The sequence below is a fragment of the Watersipora subatra genome, chromosome 1 (assembly GCF_963576615.1).
Source record: "Watersipora subatra chromosome 1, tzWatSuba1.1, whole genome shotgun sequence".
Classification (NCBI taxonomy): Eukaryota; Metazoa; Bryozoa; class Gymnolaemata; order Cheilostomatida; family Watersiporidae; genus Watersipora; species Watersipora subatra.
Window position 1 is genome coordinate 61,221,644 of NC_088708.1, and position 22,865 is coordinate 61,244,508.

At 33.9% G+C, this 22,865-nt stretch overlaps 1 protein-coding gene across 1 annotated transcript; it reads right to left on the minus strand.

Annotated features, from left to right (window-relative positions):
* Positions 1-8,976: 8,976 nt before the first annotated feature.
* Positions 8,977-17,947, minus strand: LOC137385413 (receptor-type tyrosine-protein phosphatase kappa-like). Its single transcript, XM_068071866.1, has 14 exons — positions 17,711-17,947; positions 17,457-17,570; positions 17,190-17,226; positions 16,278-16,375; positions 15,546-15,671; positions 15,016-15,164; positions 14,459-14,594; positions 13,445-13,570; positions 13,166-13,208; positions 12,812-12,861; positions 10,260-10,379; positions 9,842-9,961; positions 9,385-9,533; positions 8,977-9,124 (listed from the first exon to the last, which is right to left on the minus strand). Exons 1-14 carry the CDS (start codon positions 17,945-17,947, stop codon positions 8,977-8,979), a joined length of 1,653 nt encoding a protein of 550 aa, XP_067927967.1.
* Positions 17,948-22,865: the final 4,918 nt, after the last annotated feature.

Here is a 22,865-nt window from a genome sequence, read left to right on the forward strand (position 1 = left end):
TGACTCAGCTACCGGGACCAGACCTTTACAATAGTATTGAATGGGGTAAAATAATTAACTACCAGCACTGTTTAGAGTTTAAGTATAGAATTAACTAGTAAAATACCTGCACTGTGAAGTAATGAATAAGGAATGAACTAGTAAAATACCTGCACTGTATAGTAATGAGTAAGGAATAAACTAGTAAAATACCTGCACTGTATAGTAATGAGTAAGAAATGAACTAGTAAAATATCTGCACTGTATAATAATGAGTAAGGAATGAACTAGTAAAACACCTGCAATGTATAGTAATGAGTAAAGACTGAAGTAGTAAAATACCTGCACTGTATAGTAATGAATAAAGAATGAACTTGTAAAATACCTGCACGGTATAGTTATGAGCAAGGAATGAACTAGTAAAATACCTGCACTGTATGGTAACGAGTAAGGAATGAACTAGTAAAATACCTGCACTGTATAGTAATGAGTAGGGAATGAACTAGTAAAATACCTGCACTGTATAGTAATGAATAAGGAATGAACTAGTAAATTACCTGCACTGTATAGTTATGAATGAGGAATGAACTAGTAAAATACCTGCAATGTATAGTAATGAGTAAGGAATGAACGAGTTCAATACCTGCACTGTATAGTAATGAGTAAGGAATAAACTAGTAAAATACCTGAACTGTATAGTTATGAGTAAGGAATGAACTAGTAAAATACCTGCACTGTATAGTTATGAGTAAGGAATGAACTAGTAAAATACCTGCACTGTATAGTAATGAGTAAGGAATGAACTAGTAAAATACCTGCACTGTATAGTTATGAATAAGGAATGAACTAGTAAAATACCTGCACTGTATAGTAATGAGTAAGGAATGAAATAGTGAAATATCTGCACTGTATAGTAATGAATAAGGAATGAACTAGTAAAATACCTGCACTGTATAGTAATGAGTAAGGAATGAACTAGTAAAATACCTGCACTGTATAGTAATGAATAAGGAATGAACTAGTAAAATACCTGCACTGTATAGTAATGAGTAAGGAATAAACTAGTAAAATACCTGCAGTGTATAGTAATGAGTAAGAAATGAACCAGTAAAATATCTGCACTGTATAGTAATGAATAAGGAATGAACTAGTAAAATACCTGCACTGTATAGTAATGAGTAAGAAATGAACTAGTAAAATACCTGCAATGTATAGTAATGAATAAAGAATGAACTAGTAAAATACCTGAACTGTATAGTAATGAGTAAGCAATAAACTAGTAAAATACCTGCAGTGTATAGAAATGAGTAAGAAATGAACGAGTTAAATACCTGATCTGTATAGTAATGAGTAAGGAATGAACTAGTAGAATACCTGCAGTGTATAGTTATGAGCAAGGAATGAACTAGTAAAATACCTGCACTGCATAGTAATGAGTAAGGAATGAATTAGTAAAATACCTGCACTGCATAGCTATAGTATCTTGAGAAAAGGAAGCATGTCTCTCAATCTTGCAACATACACATAGAGTTAATAGCTGAGTGGTGTTAGGCAACTCCCAACTTGGCGCTTGCTATACTCTATGAGTAGGACATGAAGATGCTTGTGTAACTCCATTAATGATCATGATTTATGATACACAACATGTTTCATGACAGAATCTGGGTGCTGTGAAACGATTATGACATATTCGAGAGGAAAAATAATTTAGTTGCTTTAGTTTAGAAAACTGTTTCAATCAGAGCTAAACTCAGAATCTATGCAGAGTCAGTAAGAGTGAAATGAGCTGATCAGAGCTTATCTGCACTCTCTAGAGGTGCGCAATTAACATTCACAATAGAAAGATCAAAGCTGAAATATATAAGAATAAGAAATGCAAAAAAGTATGTGCTCATCGGTAGGTTAAAACTCTAAAAAAAATCGAAAAAGTCAAGGAAGAACTGATCAGGAAGGTAAAGAGGTTTTGAAACAAAATGGAGGAAAAGAATGTGAAAAACTCGATACCAGTAAATAAATGAGATTAGCAGAATTTAAGGAAATATAGAAGAATAGGTAAGAAGTAGTTAGAAAATAAACTGAATAGACACTAGGGAAGGAGTAGTGACAAAATACAAGTTAGAGAGGAGTCAATGAAGGAAGTAAAATATGAAGATAAAGGTCCATAAACAATATAAAATGGACACCAATAATCGATATTCCTTACCTGTAATTTGTTAATAAATAATTAATAAAGTTTAACAAAGCTGTTGCAATAAATCTTGTGTCTAAACTGTCTTTAACACATCAGAATGTTGTAAAAGAATATTTAAATATTGACTTGCAACAACATTCACATTACAGTTATTTGGTATCAAAAGATTTACCATGTCTTACTCTGTTGTGTTGTAGTGGTAATTTCTATAGTGGTAAAAGAAGCCAATTTAAAAATTATCTTAGTATATAGTAGAAAGGTAAAGCCGACATGTTGTATACAACTGAAAGGTTAAAGTAGTGTTCTACAAATACGAGACTCTGCCCACAAACCCTAATTTCATAATACCCTATCTCTCTATGAATGCCAAGGAACTTACTCTTTGTTGTACAACACAAAGTTCTGTTTCTTAGCAGCTATCAGATCATAAAATGCAGTGTACACATTTTACAGTAATAATGTCTCTGATAGCGGCCTAGATTCCTGGTTTATATGGCCAGTTTGCATGCGCATCCCAAACATGCAGGAGATAGTATGATAACCTACGCAAAAGCTGTTCTTTATTTTCATGTGAGAAATGTAAAGTGTTATTTTACTCTTTCGCCATTTATAAATTCTAAAGTTTGCCTCTTTAAAAATTGATGATCAGTAATTATGTTGAGAACTTTGAAAGAATTACATACTTAGGGTACTTGGGACTGGGACCGGAATAAGTAAAAGGTGTCATAACAAGTAAAATATCAATCCTATTTAAAACATTGCATGAGGTTTAGAAGTAGAACAAATTTGCTCATTAAAATGAATTTTAAGAGATTCCGAATTTTGGGACTGTGTGAAATACTGACAAAGTAACTAACCTATTCTTAAAATAGTCCATTAACATCTTGTAGTGAGGATAATTTAATTTACATGAAAAAACTTAAACTGTGAATTTACATATCTCTAAACCAGTTTATGATCTCCACATATTACACTCTAGACTTGTTTACAATATCCAGATAGTCATTTCTATACATGTTTATTATAGACAGATTTTATTGTAACAGTGTCTACATGTTCATCTCTACACTCATTTATATTCTCTAGATATTCATCTTTACACCTGTTTATAGTCTATAGATATTCATTCCTACACCTGCTTATGTTCTCTAGATATTCATCTCTACACCTGTTTATAGTCTCTAGATATTCATCCCTACACCTGTTTATGTTCTCTAGATATTTATCTCTACACCTGTTTATAGTTTCTAAATAACATCTCTACACTTATTTATATTCTCTAGATGTTCATCTCTACACCTGTTTATAGTCTCTAGATATTCATCTCTACACCTGCTTATAATCTCTAGATATTCATCTCTACACCTGTTTACAGTCTCTAGATGCTCATCTCTACACCTGTTTATAGTCTATAGATATTCATCTCTACACCTGTTTATAGTCTCTAGATATTCATCTCTACACCTGTTTATAGTCTCTAGATATTCATCTGTACACCTGTTTATAGTCTATAGATATTCATCTCTACACCTGTTTATAATATCTAGATATTCATCTCCACACTTGTTTATAGTCTGAAGATATTCATCTCTACACTCATTTATATTCTCTAGATATTCATTTCTACACCTGTTTATAATCTCTAGATATTCATCTCTACACCTGTTTATAGTCTCTAGATGTTCATCTCTACACCTGTTTATAGTCTATAGATATTCATCTCTACACCTGTTTATAATATCTAGATATTCATCTCTACACTTGTTTATAGTCTGAAGATATTCATCTCTACACCTGTTTATAGTCTCTAGATATTCATCTCTACACCTGTTAATAGTCTTTGGATATTCATCTCTACACCTGTTTATAGTCTCTAGATATTCATCTCTACACCTGTTTATAGTCTATAGATATTCATCTCTACACCTGTTTATAGTCTCTAGATACTCATCTCTACACCTGTTTATAGTCTCCAGATATTCATCTCTACACCTGTTTATAATATCTAGATATTCATCTCTACACTTGTTTATAGTCTGAAGATATTCATCTCTACACTCATTTATATTCTCTAGATATTCATTTCTACACCTGTTTATAGTCTCTAGATATTCATCTCTACACCTGTTTATAATCTCTAGATATTCATCTCTACACCTGTTTATAGTCTATAGATATTCATCTCTACACCTGTTTATAATATCTAGATATTCATCTCTACACTTGTTTATAGTCTAAAGATATTCATCTCTACACCTGTTTATAATATCTAGATTTTCATCTCTACACTTGTTTATAATCTGAAGATATTCATCTCTACACCTGTTTATAGTCTCTAGATATTCATCTCTACACCTGTTAATAGTCTTTGAATATTCATCTTTACTCCTGTTTATAGTCTTTAGATATTCATCTGTATTCTTGTTTATAATCTCAATTTATTCATTCTTACGTCTTTTTTGTACTTCATAGATCTTTACTTTAGCACACTTTATAATCTTCTAAGATGTCTCTTTGAACTTGTTTATATGCTTTTAGCTTTGGCTAAGTAATAACAACTGGAATATGTTAGCCACAAGTTAACTTACACTCGATGAGATATTTTATTTGTAATTCTACATTAGTTTTACCATATAGCATTTCACAAATAGAAGTGATGAATCGGCTCACATATGACTTTTTTGGCTTTATGAAGTCTACCAACTTTTTCAAAGCATAACATCTTTTGCCCATAATAACTTTGAAGGATGAAAATTCTGTCGTTATGATGTAACCACAGTCACTGTGATACATGTCTAATGGGATAGAGGTTATTTATTCCTGCTGGTAAATTGTATTTATAGACAGTCAGAATCACAACAGTTCAAGAAAAATTAAGAAAGAGTTGGTAAGGCTTAGGTATTGGGCTATAAAGTTATCTTAACTTTCACAGAAAGTAGCCAGAAAGCTATCTTGGCACTCTCTAACATGCATGTGGCTGTTTTACTTCTGCCTAGAGAACTAAAATAAATCTAAAGTTCATACGATTTTTAAACTAAACTTGACAACCTTTGCTTGTACTACAAGCAAAAACCGTGAGTCTATATTACAAATTTTTTAGCTAATGTCACGTGAGAAAAAATAAAATAAATAATATATAATAAAATAATATATTATATATCTAAATTATATAAATGTATTTTTGTTTGTATAAATATATTTTTGTTGTTGATATAATGTATTTCTAAATTACTCGTAGTTTGGTGCAAAGCTACAGCCTTGCCACTGGAGAAAATTTAATAATATTTTACAAATATGTATATAAATATTAAAACTAAATGAAAGTGTCGAAATTTAATAAAATACAACTTAAAAATGCAATTGTGTTTTGTGTGGTTCTATATAATGTTATGTAAGGTAGCACTCCTGACTGTTTTTCTCACGTAACAAATAAATTTTTCGAACTGGCAAAGTGGCTCTTCCTGCCAGGTAAAGAAATGTTCTCTATATCAACCAACTGTCAAATCAATCCTGCGAATTTTGTGTATGATCTGTTACCGTATCTGCAATTCTGACACAAGTTGTCTTCTCCTGAATATTTTATACTTATCTGCCAGCTCAGTAGTTGTCTTGCCTCGCTTGGGCACCAATGTATGTTCCTCTGTAGAATGAGTGTTGTTTTATCAGTATATAGCCTCTCTAGGGCGTCAATTTCAAGTGCTGGTTGCAAATTCAAATATCGTTGTCGTATCAATAATAGATTGGCCTATCTCAGGCTTCGATATAAAGTATATTTATCAATAACAAGCCTCACTTGGGCATAAAACGAATAGAGAAAATCATTCAAATAATTTGCAGTATAATAAGTGTATATCTCGTCAAAATGAGCGATAGAAATGTTTCCTCAGAAACGTACAAATATTATCGTAGTATTCAGCCAAATGGCTTTATCTCCTCGAGGTAAAACAGTGGTAAAAGGGGTATACAATTTCACCCACTTGGCCTCCCTGGCCCGCTCTCTGCCTTAATCACTTTCAGAGGCTCCTTATATACCAGCTGTCTGGGAATAATAACTTCTAATTGGCTTCTAGTCAGCATTTTGCAAACTTTGTGCAATTGCTGACTGTGCATATCGCAACAGATCAGCTGTGGTGGAGCGGGTGAGCTCATCTTTCTGGAAAGCCCATGATGTTTAAAAAACTTAGCCAATTTTCTGAGTGTGGAATTTATAAAAGTGTCTCTATCTCTTTTGTTTTTAGCTTTAAAAATCTAGAAAAATTCTGGAGTATGTATTTCGCTCCATTCTTTTTATTACTATAAATGTCAAACTTTTAAAAAATTTATTTTAGCTGTGAAAATTCTTAAAGCTTTTTTTTGAGGCTCTGCTTGCTGCTGGAAGCCAGCTCCTTGGGAAATTCCATGGTTAAATGGAATCCCATGGAGATATAGTTGAAAGGACTGTTTTTCATGAGTTTGATAGTTTCTGAGGACTGCTTTGACATTATTAATGTATAAAAAACAAAACTAGCATAAAACATAAAATTTAAAACTAACATAAAGTAAAAAGCATAAAATACAAAGATTAAAGTGTAAGCTCAAGCCATGCAGTTATTGTTTATGTAAAATACTCAATCATTTGTTGTAGCTCGGGGATGTACGCATGGAGGCTCTCTTCTACTCTGTACAGGCTCTCTATAGGACTGGATGGCTGCTCAGCTCTCACGTCTCTCTTTCCGATGTTTATGCAATATTTTGATGAGCTGTGTTGAATCTGAATAAGCATATAAATAAATGTATATATTATGGTGAGATAAAGTGATTTGTGGTTTTCCCTGTCCAATTAACATCTGACATCCTGAGGTGATCTGTGTGTTGTGTCTAAGATGAATAGGTGATTAAATTTCCTTTCTGCGTGTTTTGTTGTCATCATAGGTCATAGTAGTTGCTGGATTCTTTGGCAAAATAGGTTCTCCTGGTTTTCTTCCACAACTGATATCTGACATTAACTATTCTGTTTTATTAGGCCATGTTTAATAACCTCCGAGCAAACTCAACATGTATATATCTTTTTAGCACATAGGTTATAATTTTGACAAAACTGTTCTGGAAAAAAAAATTTAAAACTGTTTTACAAAACACTATATTTTGCAAAGTTTTACACAAGGTACAATAAATATATAAAAGTTATAAAAAGCTTTTAAAAACTCTGACCTACCAGATGAATGAGTCTTTTTCTTGTCTTACAACAACTGTGTGAGACTTCTTCTTACGTCTTCATGAAAAAGTACACAAACTGTTACTACTCCAAAATGAGGCTCTCTTACAGAGAGGTTAAACGAGTTGCTTATTAATCTTATCTTTTGCTAATTTTACTTTTTCTGTTTCTACCAAATTGCCAGCTTCTAAACAAAAAACAATACATTTGATGCTACATCTTGCCAACTCTATTACCATAGCCATGTTTTTAACGTACAATAGAAAACAAATCTTTTTATTGATTGACTCGCTTGCCGTATTAAAACTGTTCTCTGCAAAACAAAAGTTGCACAGGTCTTTTATACTGGTTTAGCTTGGAGTATGAAGCATATTTTTATCTTCATATTTAAACAGGCCTATCAACTTGAGCGCAAACTGTTCTTACTTTCCGTTTTCAATCAGAAGATCACCAAAGCAAGTTTTAACGCGCCACAGCTATATGTAATCTAATTCTGATCTTAAAGCCATCTTTGCCTTCAATAATTTGTTCAATATTGTCCCATGTAATAAGCACTTTAAAAGTTAACATACACAGACACTTTAGAAAGTAAACTGTACATACACTTTATAAGGTAACCTGCAGACACTTAAGAAGTTAACCTGCACAGACACTTTAGAAACAAATCTTTAGTTTATTATCCATAAAGTGAGTTTACATGAAGCATGACATGCAGAGTAAATGTATATCTTTACATTTGATAAAAACACACTGAATGTTCCCATCTTTTGAAACCAAATTTTAGTATCCATTATTCATAAAATTTAAATCTATAAAAAATAGATGATGAAATTTTTAATACAAATGTGTATGGAAAAAGATAAATTGTTATAAACAAATTAATGTTTTAGTTATTGCATTATTTTAGTTATTAATATTGTATCGATGAAGCAGGTGCAGTCTTCGTAAGTACTCATTGTCTGTTTAAATGAATTGATAACTTGCACCATCAGAACTCATGCAGATATAAACACTGGTGATATATCTGATCATGTGTAATCACTCTTCAAAGAAAATGTTGATGAGTCCAGCTATGTGCTCAGAGAGAAGAGTACCAAGTTGTAGAGGTACAAGTAGTCCTCCTGTGAAAACAAAGGTTCACACTTGCATACATCATAAACATCTGTTTGAACCTTTTTGATGGAATGTTGTAAAAATCTGATGAAAAAACATGATGATTGCTGTAATTTTAGGGTTCCACCCTTAAAGTGCCTATACTAGATGTTATGACTCAGGTAAGTGTGAGTGTACTATAGGGATTATTAGAATATAGCTATGCAATAAAATACAGACTATATATAATTTACTAAATGGTTGATGAGAGACTCAAGTGACAAAATTATACCTTTTTACATCGGCTCTAAAAATAGCTGTTAGAAATGTCATTATTTTACAATGAATTGGATCGCACTACTCCAACAGACGCCATACTTTTGTAATACACCAATATGCAAACACAACTTTCCTCGAAGCAGATAATTTTAACAATACTGTTTAGCTTTCTACAAAGTTGCAGGTTTTGAAAGATTAATGATAAATGTTCAATCAACAATATGAAGGCATCTACGAATGATCAGCCACCTACCACGGTAAACACAGAGTTACAGTTTCTGTTTCGCACAGCCAGAACTGAACCATAAACGTCTACCAATTGTTCAGTATTTCCCTTTTGCATGGCGCTGTAGGCTGCTACAAAAACGACTGCTTTTCTCCCACTTTCTCTACAATTAGAGAAACCTTTGATCTGGCTGAAGCTGTGACAATGAGACTTTGATACAATATTTTTTTATTGTGAATTTAGAAACAATACAGTTAGGCAGCTGGATCATATTTCTGAGATGTGCCAGTTTCACGTTTGTTCATTTTATGTAAATTTAAGACTGATATAAGCTAAGAGCATTGTCAAGGTCTTTATTTAGATGTGTAAATGATGGTTGCTTAAATCTTATTAGTTTCATCTTTTGAGTCAGTTATTACTTACGAGTCCATCACACATATCTTGCCTTCTGTGTCATATTGAACTTGTCTCTCAACAGCACTTAGGTAGTATAGCAAGGAACTGTAGTCCGGCAGACCTTTCACTTCTCCGTCAGCCCAAACTTTGATCTTCATGAAGAGAACTGGTTGACTCTGTAATTTCAATTCAACTTTTAGGTTACTCTAGATGACGCTGCCTAAGTTTTTACTGTTTAAACAACCTTATACTTTATACATCAAAAATTACATTGACTTGCCTTGAATTTTTTTGGAATATGTCTGCACAGTAGATGATTATTTTTAATGTAAAAATACTATTGCTAGCCAGAGTTTTGTAAATATGAGAGGTTAACCAGCTGTGTATGATTATGGTCTAATAAAACATTTCATTCAATAATGTGTTTATTTCTATAATTATTGATCCATGAAAAAGTAATAGAAGTACAGACTAAGAGACTCACATTCACAGTTATATTGATTACTTCTATCATCTGATTGCACCTTGAATTAACTCTGTCAACAAGTATTTTGCCAAAGGAGACAGAGGTTTCATCAGAATGAGGAAAGAATCCACTCATCTGCTGCAAAAAATTGTTTGCTAGAATAAAAGAGCTAGTCACACAATAAACTGCATCACGGTTATATACAGTTAAACAATAATCAAACATCTATAAAAATAGATATCTGTAGAGGCAGCAAAAGGCAACTTCGAGGCCATTTGCTAGTTGATCACATAGTTTCTCTATATTCAAGCCTAGTTTAACTGTAATAAATGTACTAACTTATCTAGTTATAAGCACCAGCAACTTAGTAATCTCTATAAATATGTACTATAAATGATAAATGAGAAAATAAGCTGGTGGTAGTGTCAACCATTACCTGGGAGTCCAGAATGACAATGATTTGAATATTCTTAGATATTGTCATTTCCCAGAATGCCTCAGACTGATGATCTTCTATTGCTTGTCCCACAATAAACTGGTCTCTTGTTCTGTAAACCTATATAAATAAGGCGTGCTCAGGAATATCGTAAAAAGAATAAAAGTTGAAAGGTAGTAGAAATTGTGAATACTCTTAGATAATTTGTTTGAAGAGTTTGTCACATCCATCTATATTGCATACGAGTCTGACTGTGCATAAACAAGTTTTTTCCACTGAAACCTTGTCTTTAGGTTCTCATTTATTTCGCTTTTCTGAAAATTTATAAATTGACCGGTTACTCTGTTTAGATAAGCTTAAAAGTTTTAGCACAGTCATCAGTGTTCAGCATATTGACTGTGTGACTGCAGACATGTTTTTACAGAGAGCGCACCCTGAGGATACAATTTTAATCTGTTCCAGGTTTGGCATCATTAGTGAAAAAATTGTACTGAGAGGTATAGAAACCTTAGTAGTTATATAATGCATACATCCCTTGGTAAAATTCATCAACATTTTATATAAATACTGTACATATTAAAAGTTAGTATTAAAATAGTGGGCTAACCTTGGTACCTATTGTACCCTACAGTAACTTTAGTATATTTAGTATATTTATTGGTTATGATTTGCATTAAAATGTAACGTTGCAATGTGCTATATGCAGTACGTATTGTAGAGTTCATGCCTTCAACATAGGGGTAAGTATAATATAAACTTTAAAGTCACTTTAAATAAGTTTAGCTTACTAAACTAAATTTTATCATTTATTAGTTTCTGGCTTCATTTCTAAGATTTTAGCCGATCTCATTAGACCCATTTTCAACCTAATTTGGCAAAAAAGCCCCGAACGATACTGCTTTTGTAATGAAATGGATTTTTGTTAGCAGGTTAAAAGAATTTGTCTGATCATGACTCTCCGTTTGACGTGATTGCAACTCTAACTTGTCTACGGTTTTAAAGGAAAAATATTACTGTTTTAAACACGAGAATTGCTGAACTGAGGAAAATCATTTATCGGGACTTTTTCAACCATTGGAAAAATGTTTTCGGCGAACAGCATTTCGGCGTCTTTTTTATTTCGAAGTACGTAATAAGCACACCAACTGCCAAGTTTTATTCTGAGTGAAAGTTTTGTTGAATTTGTACAGTGAAATAAAACTAGCATGGTAAAGTGAAAAAATCATCAAGTTTCACTTTGTAAGGTGAAAAAACTGTATATCAGGGTAATCGTGTCCTGAGGATGCTTTTTTAATAGCCTTTTAAACTAGCCTTTGCATAAGCTAAAACATGTCTTATCTGTTTTAAAGATTAAAAGGAAAGTTGCAATTGACTTGAAAATTGCTGGTAGCACTCGCTAACAGATAAAATGAAGCATAAGGATTGTAAAACACAATATCATATCTACCAGTCAGAAAGCATATGTATATGTTACAGGTTGCTCTTTATGTGAGGAAATTTGTACCGTAAAGTAGCAAGATTTCTTTTTATAAAGACATGAAAGAGAATTATTTGATTAGATCTTTTGTTTACCATTTGTTTAGCATATCATAGTGGTATGCAAAGTGACCAAATATGGTAAATAATATATGTTAATTATGTTTAAGAATATGCTGTTTATTCTTGTGAAAAATTCACCATTGTCACATACTACTTCTACATTCCCTTCTCAAAGGTCCTTATGGCATGATAAGCAAATGTATGTAACTGTTTAAAGGTTGCTGGAGCATAAGCTAATCTCATTACTCCTACCATGCTATAGCTCATCGAGTATGAACTAGGTCTATAGAGAAGCACAATTTATTTCTCTTTTTCAAATAATTTTAAGCAGTCAGTTGCATAAACTTTAAAATGAATAGATGCGTAAAAAAGCTTGAAGCCAATTTTCAAGCTGCTAAATCGATAAAAAAGTAAATTATGGGTCTGAAGGTTTTATCGTGTGTAAGATTCATACTTGTACCATCGGCAATATATATTGTGAAACTAATGACAAATAATTTTAGCTCAACTACTGATCAATGGTATATTTTATTTGTAATCTACGCTTTACTAACAAATTTATGTAGCTACTGTTCTATGTCAGATCTTCTGTTATTGTGTGTTTGAGTTTGAATAATTTATACTTCGGCAAAGTAAGTTTTTAATACTTTGTGCACATATAGTTTTGGATGCAAAAGTAATTTCATCCACAGACTTTGTGTTAACTTGTTCTAAACAAAGTACATGTGCACATTACAAATTATGAGACAAGATGAATTGATTTTTGATATTCGGTTGTTGCCTTACCAAAACCATTAGGAGAAAAAACATTGCTGATGCATATATGACCTGTTTTCCAAACTTTGACATCATATAGCAGGCTCCGAAGCACAAAAATTATATTGCTCTAAATCAATGTGGAAAAAACTTGATTTCTTTGAGATGGTCTTGTAATTAATTCTCAGAATGAGTGCTTCATTTTGTCTCACATATCATTATAAGTTCATATCAACATAATATATCAGAACACTCACATCAAGGAAGTAAAATCCATCGAGCATTGCTGCAGAGTCAGTCCAACTATCTAAAACAGTAATAATAAACTCACAAATGGATATTTGAGAAGCAGTGATATTAGTATGTTTGTAATACAGGAATCACTTAATGAGCCAATAATCGTAATTAGTATGTAGAAATTTTGACTAAAGTCACAATGAAGGTAAAGCAGGTCATGTCTGATGCAAGAATCTTACAACATTAACTATAGATTAGTGATTGATTCTCAAAAGCTGCTTCAAACTGAAGTGACAGAATTTACAAATAATTACCAAAAAACTGAAAATGTTTGTGTTAACAAGCAAATCAAAAAATAAAAATAACACTCTTACCTTCCATATGCTGTCTGCGTTGGTCAGTTACCATCTCTATTTTCTGCATAAAAATAGAGATTATAAGAAAAACTACTAGATCATGCACAGAGATTATACATATAGCAGTATATCCATGAATATCATAGCAAGGGCTAAGTACTTCAGAGGTTGGTTCCTAAAGATTTAGATTTCTATTGTTGTATGTTTAACCCAGTAAATCTTGAATGGTGCGAGCTATTGCATAACTGCTGCAAAAGCTCTTGATGAGAATATTGAATAAATTAATTAAAACTCAACCTTATACTCGTTGAGAATTGAAGTATTTCCTATTTCTAGTTTTCTTTTGAGAGCCTTCTTCTTACAGACGTAACCTTCAGATTCGATGGCTTCCATCAAAGCCTCATAAAGAAGACTATACTCTGTCTACAACCATTGAATGATATAATCAAACAAGCAAATTGAAATGTAAGGATGCTATCAGCAGTTTTTTTGAACATTAGGAAAATGAAAACCATTTGCTTTGACTGTGAACCACTTATTTCATGGGAAAACTTATAAAAGTCAAACATGAGGAGGTGAATGAATAACTATTTATTAGTGAGTTATTTTAAGAATAAAATTCATTTTATAAATCTTTTAATCATTTTGAATGGGTAAAAATCGTTTTGAAGATTTTAGCCACAGTACCACCTAAAATTACTATATCTATGTTAATATAATAAAAACTTTAATACTAGACAGATAACTTAATAAACATAGTCATTGAAAAAATATAATGCTCCAAGAGTAAGTGCTGAAATGATGACCTAAACAATTTAAAATGAGTTTATTTTGTTTTGAATATTTGAAACACAGGAGCGGTGATCAAGATAGTAAACTTTATTATTTATATACCTGAATGCAATTATGACTCACAATGTTTTATACTTAGCCTAATAGCTCCATGCATATACTGTTATTTTGAACTGAAAGTCACTTATTATTGACTATCAACATGGCAAAGTATGATAGGTCTAACAAAACAGTGAACTTATCTAACACCATATCACGTGAACACCTCTACAGACAATTTTACTGATTTGATGTTCATGGTTGGCAGTAACATAAACCTTTCGTACAAGCGTTTACATGGCGTATGTTTGTCCGTATTCAGGTTAGATATTTTAGTAATAAGCAGCTCGCTAAGAAGGCTTGGTTGTAATTCTGCAGGTGATAAACTTTCTGAGTATTTGCTATATGTGAGCATTGAATGTCAAAACTAAATGTTAAAATACATATAATGTTGTTTTATTCTAATTAGACTATGATTACCTCTGTTTTTATCAACTGTGGTCTCCTTTCTCTTATTCCTTTAACACCTTCCATGACATTTACAGTACCGGTTGTTTCAGCTTCTTCTAGCAAAATACTGAGTCCAATGAAAACTCCAGACATCTCTTCTCCACCACTAAAGATGTCAGAGAATAAAATGGTCTTAAACACAAGTATCTTTTGTTAAGCATTTGAAAAGTATGATAGCAAAAAAATTTTAAGCGTAGGTTTAGATGAATTTGAAACAAGCTTCAGCACATTGTCAGAGGTTAACTTTTAGGTAGTCTCATAGAAACTTCAAACGTGTGTGATATGCCATGGTTTTTAGTGTTGTAAATTGGGTTGTATAAATCGATCAGCTAAATCTAAACATTACTGTGCAAAAAAACCATTCAACTTTACTGATAGGAACAGAGAAGTTTCATGTGTTAAAAGCAAGGTACACTACATTGCTTAACGTATCATTAAGTATGAACATCTGATTTATGGTAAGAATAAAAGCAGCCATGATACTAAGAAGGCAATGAAACTTGTACTGTAACATGTCACTTTTGTACCTGCTATAGACAATGATTGGACTTCCATGACCACTAAAGAGACACCTCACTGTTCTAACAAACTCTACAAATGAGTTCATCTCTACTACAGAGCTCAGCTCATCTCTAGGTTGAAATTCAAACTGTCTCACAGTGAAGGTTTCGCTCTCCTACAACATAAGACCGGTATAACACTTGAATATTTTGAATACGATCATTGATTCAGTTAGATAGCCCGTTAGTCTTGTTTATTTGGTAATTGAAATGAACAGACCATATAATACCATCAATGTTACTCATAACCTGGTGAACAACACTGACTAAATGTATCAACTTGCAATGGCTATAAAAGCTACGATAATAGATTTTTAGTACATTTAATAGAATAGCTAAAATAACAACAAACTATTGCTACATGTGTGTCAAGATAGATATGTCACCGAGTTACAATGTCACAAATTAACAACTTAAACTCGTTATTTATTTGTACAGGTTTATGAAAGCGGTACAATTAAATAATGTCATAGTCAGAAAAGAAGTTGCTTAAATACCTTGTAAATCTGCAGTGTCCTTGCAACATATCGAGGCTTCTGCTCTATAGCAAGTAAAATGACCTTGAAGTTTTGGAAGTTTACTGAAGAGCCTAGCGTCTCAGGGCAGAAAGACAAATATGAAGCCTGTAATAGTGTAACAGCATTTTTAACCTAAATGCGCCCTGCTGATCATGCAAACACTTTGAAAGCACATTTATGAAAAAAACATATTTAACGAAGAACCGGGACAAAGATTACTCTTACTTGACTACAATTACTTAACAACCTGGTTGTAAATTACTATTCATGTCATGATCTAAATGCAACATTTGACTGAATGCAGCCTACCAAACCAGAATATATAGGACTGCCTGTTTGTAATGATTGTCTTTTATACATAATCAGCTTTCAGTAACTTATACTTAAACAAGTATATAAGCATGCAACAGCAATTATAAACAATGTAAACTGGCACAAAATATGGAATATAGATTCAGACCCCAAGGGTTTTGTGTGCAACTGTAATCGCGATGCTTCAACAGTGTGACAAGCCTGGGAACACAAGTATAAACATGTAAACAGAATTTGTATCTCCTACGGATAATAACAGTGTTACAGTACTCTCTTGTTTATGAAATGCATTCTTGTTTATGAACAGTGTTTTGTAAACAGTTTTGACTTACTATTCCAGTTTTTTTTATAGAAAATTATTCTGCTTTACGTTACTGCTGTCCACAAGAATATAATTACCTTTAAGGCATCATCAGGATTATAAACAGTTATGACAGCACTGTGTTTCTCTTGCCAGACCATTTGCAAAAAGTCATTGCTCATTGCCTGAGTTGGACCTGTTGATAGAAATAGCATTACTTGAGGTACATAGAATATCGAACTAGACTTCTAACAATATAAATATGAACTTTCTAAGAATGAGTTACTGACTATGATAAAATCTCCTCTCTAATGAAATTCTGTCAAAACTAATGAATTCTACAAACTCACAAAAGTCTCTTGGCTTAATGCTAATGAAAGATATACATGTAGGTGAAACAACAAAATAGCATAGGACTTTCTGGTAGAATTGGAAACATCACTATTAAAATAAGCATAAACAAATAGCCAGTTTCTAGATATTTTTTTTTCAATTCAGAAAGAGACAGATAGTTTTTGCTATGTATCTTCTATTCGTAAGCGTTATAAAAACTGGTGTATTGCCATAATTTAATGTTAGTGGTCACTTATGACTTTTTTATATAATTCACATTTGTAGCCTTTTGAAAACATGTTGCATTAACTAAACTTCAACATATTTTGCTCATCCTAAAAAGCTGCTATTAAAATGCTAGTTTAATAGAAGTGCTGTTAGTATTGTGAGTGGGTTATCTTTACTAGATTCCTTTTTCTAAGCCTTGGAAACCAGACATACTACTTTGGAAACAAATAGTCACAGGTTTTACTCGCATATAAAAAGTTAAACGCAATAAAAAACATTTAAATTAAATGAATAATTATTGCTCTAATACATCAACAGATGTTATTAGTTTGTCAAAACTGAATCAAATTTATATTGTCCATTATTCATTTTGAATAAGAACTATTCATAACAAACAGTTACATGCAATCTTATTGCAAGAGTAACCTTCACATGTGTCTCTAACTTACCTTGACAGGCAATGTAGGTGTTTCCTCTGTTCATTCCCTAAAAGTTAGGATTTACTTGGTAAACCAAAATTTATCTCACAATCACACCATCAGAACACATTTATTTTACATTCAAATGCATTTAAAAAGCCTTTAAGGTGGTCACTTATAGCATTAAATGCATCATTTAGCTGCACATTAACAGCTTGCTATGCTTACCACGCTAATGCTTACACAATTCTAATAGTGAGCTATCAAGTATCTGGTTACTTAAGAAAGGCTACTTACTTTAAACATGGTTGCATCAGCATAGCGGGCATAACTCTCATGTTTCCTCTTCCTGTTTGGCTCATCCGTTAATCTCGGAAGTGTCACAGCATTCTTCCCTAAGCTTTTCAGATCCTTGAAATAATATCCTTGTAAGTTTTTAATTGTGTTCAGAGACTAAAAATCTATTATGTCTTTGAATTGAACATTATATTAAATAAATTGCTAGCATCGATTACACATAAATGTTTAAACTGTAAACAATTATAACTGACTTTGAACTGTTGAGATATGGTTGCTCGATTGTTCTCTGTAAACTCAGAAGAATATGTAGCAGAAATCGCACAGGTCTGTTTCCTGGTGTGTTTGCTTTCTCTAGCATCTAACTCTTCATATACATTTGGAATGTCTTCATCTCTGGTTTTAATCTCATCGTAAAGGTAAATGTCCTCATGAACCTCTGAAGTTTGGCTTATGTTAACTTTATGGTTGACACCCTCGATATTCAACATATCAATATACTCTGGGCTGCTTGCAGCTAAAAAACACATATTTTTTAACTGATTTAGCAAGTACATTAGGATGTTGATTACAAACAAATCAGATCAATTGCTAGAGTCGCACATATATAAGATCGAAGATTGGTATTTTAACATAAGAAAAACATGAATATACGTACATGATTACATATGATTAGACTTATCATTGTCTTCCTACAGCAGTCTATCTAAAAAATTAGTGAATAAATAGACTATATGGACGATGGATTAATAGACTCTTTTTATCTGATGCCATACATCTCATTTAATTTGCGACAGAGAAAGTTTATTACGTGTTGACCAGTCTTTTGGGAAGACTCCTATATCTTATGTTACTAACCGAAACCTAAGGGTGTTATGTATTACAGCTGTAGAAAGATATGTTGTCAAATGTGCTTGTCAATATTTTTCTTTGTAACTCTGTATCAACATTTTATTTGTGGCGTTGTAGTAATATCAAGGATCGTGTGCAACCCTTTACTTCTCGGCACTCAAACTACCAGCTTCTTTGAGTTGTAATCAATGAATATATCTATTCAATACAATAACAAAAGACAACATAGAATAAAACACTAAGTAATGTAACTGTGCCCTTAGTAACACTTCCTCAGTTGTATGTCGTTTCTGTTATTCTTTTATAACTTTAGGCTCGCCCCTCCAAATCAGGTGAAGCCGGCTAGATACCTTTCTTTTGGCTTGCTTTGGACAGGTTTGGTTTTTTTTGGTTCGATTAAGCTGAGTCGAGGTTTGACTGGCATCTGTCGTGGCACTAGTCAGGGTCAAGTTCTGACTGGAATCTACTACATTCTTCCCTATTAGAGGTCATTGAGGCTCTAGCACAATGCTGGGTGGTAGCACAAGCTGGGCCCATAAGTAATTTGCTAGGTCCATAGATTTCAGCCATTGAATTTCTTGATGCAGCAAGGCTTGGCTAGCCTGGTTTGGGCTCTGTGGCAACATCTGCTGTTGCTTTTGCAGTGCCCATCCGGAGGTTGCTGCCTATCATTTGTTCTCAGGCCCTCATTTGTTACGCATTCTCACCACACCACATTTTTTCCTGGCTGCTAGGGGCTTGGCTACAAATCTTGGACCAGCGCCTCCTCCCTTGTTGGTGTCATCAATCGTGGCTGCCTTTCCTTACTCTCCACAACATGGTACTCTTGCTGGCTTTTGCATAGCATGCTGGCTGTGGTCAATGAATGAGAGCACAAGTCTATTTGTAAGGCAGTACTCAAACTTAAGTCGTGCAAAAACTGTGGCTTATAGCTGTGGTACACCGCATCTCCATAGCTCCCCTCACCTCCTTACGCCTCCCTTGGTGTTGAATTATTTGGTTTCTAGACACGGGGTGCCATGTGCAAGGCATGCAAAAATGAAAACCTTTTAAAATGATGAGGAGACACTTCACTGATTGTTTGTAGCAAATCCTCAAATTCTGCATCTGTTTCTTTTTTCGTTTAGAGCTGCTGTCATGTAGTCCAAGTCTCCTTTGGATGTACCACTCTGAGCGGAGGACTTTTTTATTTTTGGCTGGTTAGATGCCTATTTTGAACAGCAAAGATTTCCACCAAAAATACCCTCCTTCTTTTAGTAATCTCCAGTCATCCAGTCTGTAACAGGCGCACCCATAGTATGCACACCAGTCTCTGTAGTGACCGGAAGATCTGACGAGTGTATTTTGTCACTCGACCCACTGCCCCTGGTGCAGGTGACTGGACAAGCTTTCTGCTAGGAACTTTAAATGCTACAGTAGTCCTGCTAGCCGACTATTCAGAGTTTTCATATAGTTCTAAGCCAAATGACTTTACTGAAGGAGGTGAACCAGCTCAATTGGTTTGCTTGTTACCAAATTACGGTTCTTTGCAGGGCATGCAAAGTTTGAACACACATGCCAGTTTGATGTGAGTAAAGCTGGAGGTTTGAATGTCAACCAGATGGAATTGACTAGAACATCTTTTGCTGGTTTTAAAGCAGTACTCTAGCAGTCTCTTAGTCAGCCTAGTCACAACATCCCTCATCTCCAATTTTTTGACGAGCTCTACGTTCCTAAATAGTTGCCTCACTGCCTCAAACAAACTCTCTGTTTTTGTCATGCTTGGGTACATGGCACCAGTTTCCTTGTCTAAGTATAGAAGGTATTCTAACATATCCTCCTCAATGAACGCGTGCATAACTGGTTTAACATGTTCTCAAGAGAGTCATTAAGCTCACCTGGCTAGAAATCCATATTGCTGCGTATATCTGCAGAGCAGAAAAATGTTAATCTTGATGTATAGCAAGTTTATACCAGTCGTTCTTTGCGTGTAATAAAAAGGGTTTTCTGCAAAATGACCATTTGCTTTGGCACTGTTCTGACGCAATTGTAACATGCCACCATGATCCGTAATGACCGTAATTTGCCGTATGACCTTTGTAAAGAATTCTGCAAAACCTTTTGCTTGTCTCACCAAAAGAACCAGCCACTCTGAGTTGAAAAGATGAACACATTTAAACCATATAATAATGAAGTATGGCATATAATATGACACAATATAATGTAAGGTTCCTGATTGAGCTCTCCCTCAGTTGTGTGTCAACAAAGTGTCTGCGATTCCTTTTATTATTTTAGGCTTGCCACTTCAGCTTGGGCAAGGCAGGCTGGCCGACTTTCCTCCGGCCAACATTGGGTCGACTGGTATTTTTTGTTAAGTTAAGCAGGGTCATGGTCGACCGGCATCTGCGGCACTGTTTTGAGTCAAGGGCCAGCTTGCTTCTGCCTTAGTATGAAAATTTAAAACACTTTTCTCTCTTTATTGATAGTATATTTTCTTTGTTTGCTGTTTTTCTATTTAATTGCAGACTTGATTCATAATGTTTTTTATGCAAGTTGCTTGCAGATTTTATAATTAGATTAGTCATAAGATTCATCTTTCACCATAGTAAGTAATCTTCGATAGCTCTTTAATTTGATGGTGGTATATAAAAGAAATAGTTGTCAGGCTTTGCTGCTGACTTGTATAGTTTATTATACATTACGAAGTTCATCACTGGAGTGCAATGTTAAAAGCTAACAACTCAAAAAGTGCTGACAGAAAAATCTGCTATTTTTTAAATAATATATAACTTATTTTACTGCAAAACAATAAAAGATCAAACCTCAAAAATAGGAGTAAAAACTAGCATTGGCTCAGTCAGAAGACATTATTCAGAAATTTAAAGATTTGGAAAGAAAAAGTTTCAGCAAAAAATGCACTATAGAAACAATTTAGTAAAGATTTGAGTTGCTTTCACTTTGACATTAGTTTTCTATTAATTAAAAATAAGGATTTGGCTAATGATAGTTTTAACTAGTTACTTAACTAAAGCCATGTAAAGGAAGCCTGCTGATCAATATCTTGACCAGACACTCGGTGATCCAGATGGCCACAGCTTTACCTGACTGGCAAAATATCGGTTTGATCCTACAGAGATAACAGAGGCGGCTTGTCCTCACGGGGCTAAAAAAAGGGCGCCTGCTTGGTAGGAAGAGCAACCAGCCAAGCACTTGCCGGAAAGACTGATCGGCTTCCGGCAAAAGTTTGACAGGGTAAAAGCTTTAAACAAAAGTGGCTAAGCCCAAGGAGAACAGATCAAGGGAATACCTCAAAGTGGAACAGTTGTGTAATTATTGCATGCTCTACGCTGTACAAATATATTTAACAAAATGAGTTGTCTTTCTAATTAAACAAGCGGCTGGTATTAAGTGTAGAAGTATAAGCTCTCTGCAAACCTTTTACACTGGTAGCAGCAGCTAGATTTTTTGTATCCCAGTTCCACCCAAGCCAGTAAATTCTTGGGTAACTTCTCACAACTGCCTTACAAGTGGCAGGAAAAACAAAACACAGAGAGACCGAGTGACAAAGAGTGAGACACCAGGGTTACTAACGGAGACTGAGCTGTGTTAAAAGTTGTAGCCTGGAATTATGCATGACACATGAGAATGTGGTGAAAATGCAGAAAAAGCTTGAGGTCATACGCAGCAAATTCTGACAGGCACAGATGAAAATCGGTCACAAGTGCCAAAAAGCCACTCTTCTATGCCCCTAGCGGCTGATTCCAAATGATACACAAAACAAGAGAGTGAGGAGGCACCCTAAACTGCAAGCCCAATTTGTAGGACCATACCAGATGACGAAAGACTGGCCCAGTCACACATCAAGTTGGGCAGCAGGGCCAGTTGTCTGTACTGTGTTAAGACTGGCTGAAGCACTACCATGCATACCCAAAAGAGTTTGGCTGAGCCCTGGCTACAGTAGGGCTGAGAAAGGACCATAACATGAAAAGAGCTAGACCGGCGCAAAGGATCATGAGACTTCAGCCAGAGGGAATGATCGAGTTCCCACTTTCAAGGCTGGATGTCCGGGATCCTTTAAAGCAATTTCACAAGCTAGAAGCACAAAGAGAAAAATCGGCAGCGCTTGCTCTTGAAACACTGAGGTAAAAAGCCACAAAGTTCTAGGTCAATCGATCTGGTTCTAAATTGCCAAGTACAGAGACTCCAAGGATCCTTCACATCCTCTCAATAACTACAAGATGTTAGTCTGTATGAAGCTCAAAACATACAGAATTTCATTACATCGCATTAGGTTGCATTAAGTTGCTCTAGTAAAACATTTTTGAATAGATGCAAACTGAGATAGAAAAAATTTAGTTGACAAGGAGAACCACATTGATCACACAAAATGCATCACACAAATGTGATCACGCATTGATCACAAGCAAAATAAAAGTAAAAGAAAAATATCAATAAATGGTAAACACCTGATTTAAATAAGAAAAAGAAACAATAATAATAATCTAATAATAGAGATAAGAACATTACTTAGTCAACAGTTGAGCAGCCAATCCCACAAGGTAGCAAGAGGCTAAATAT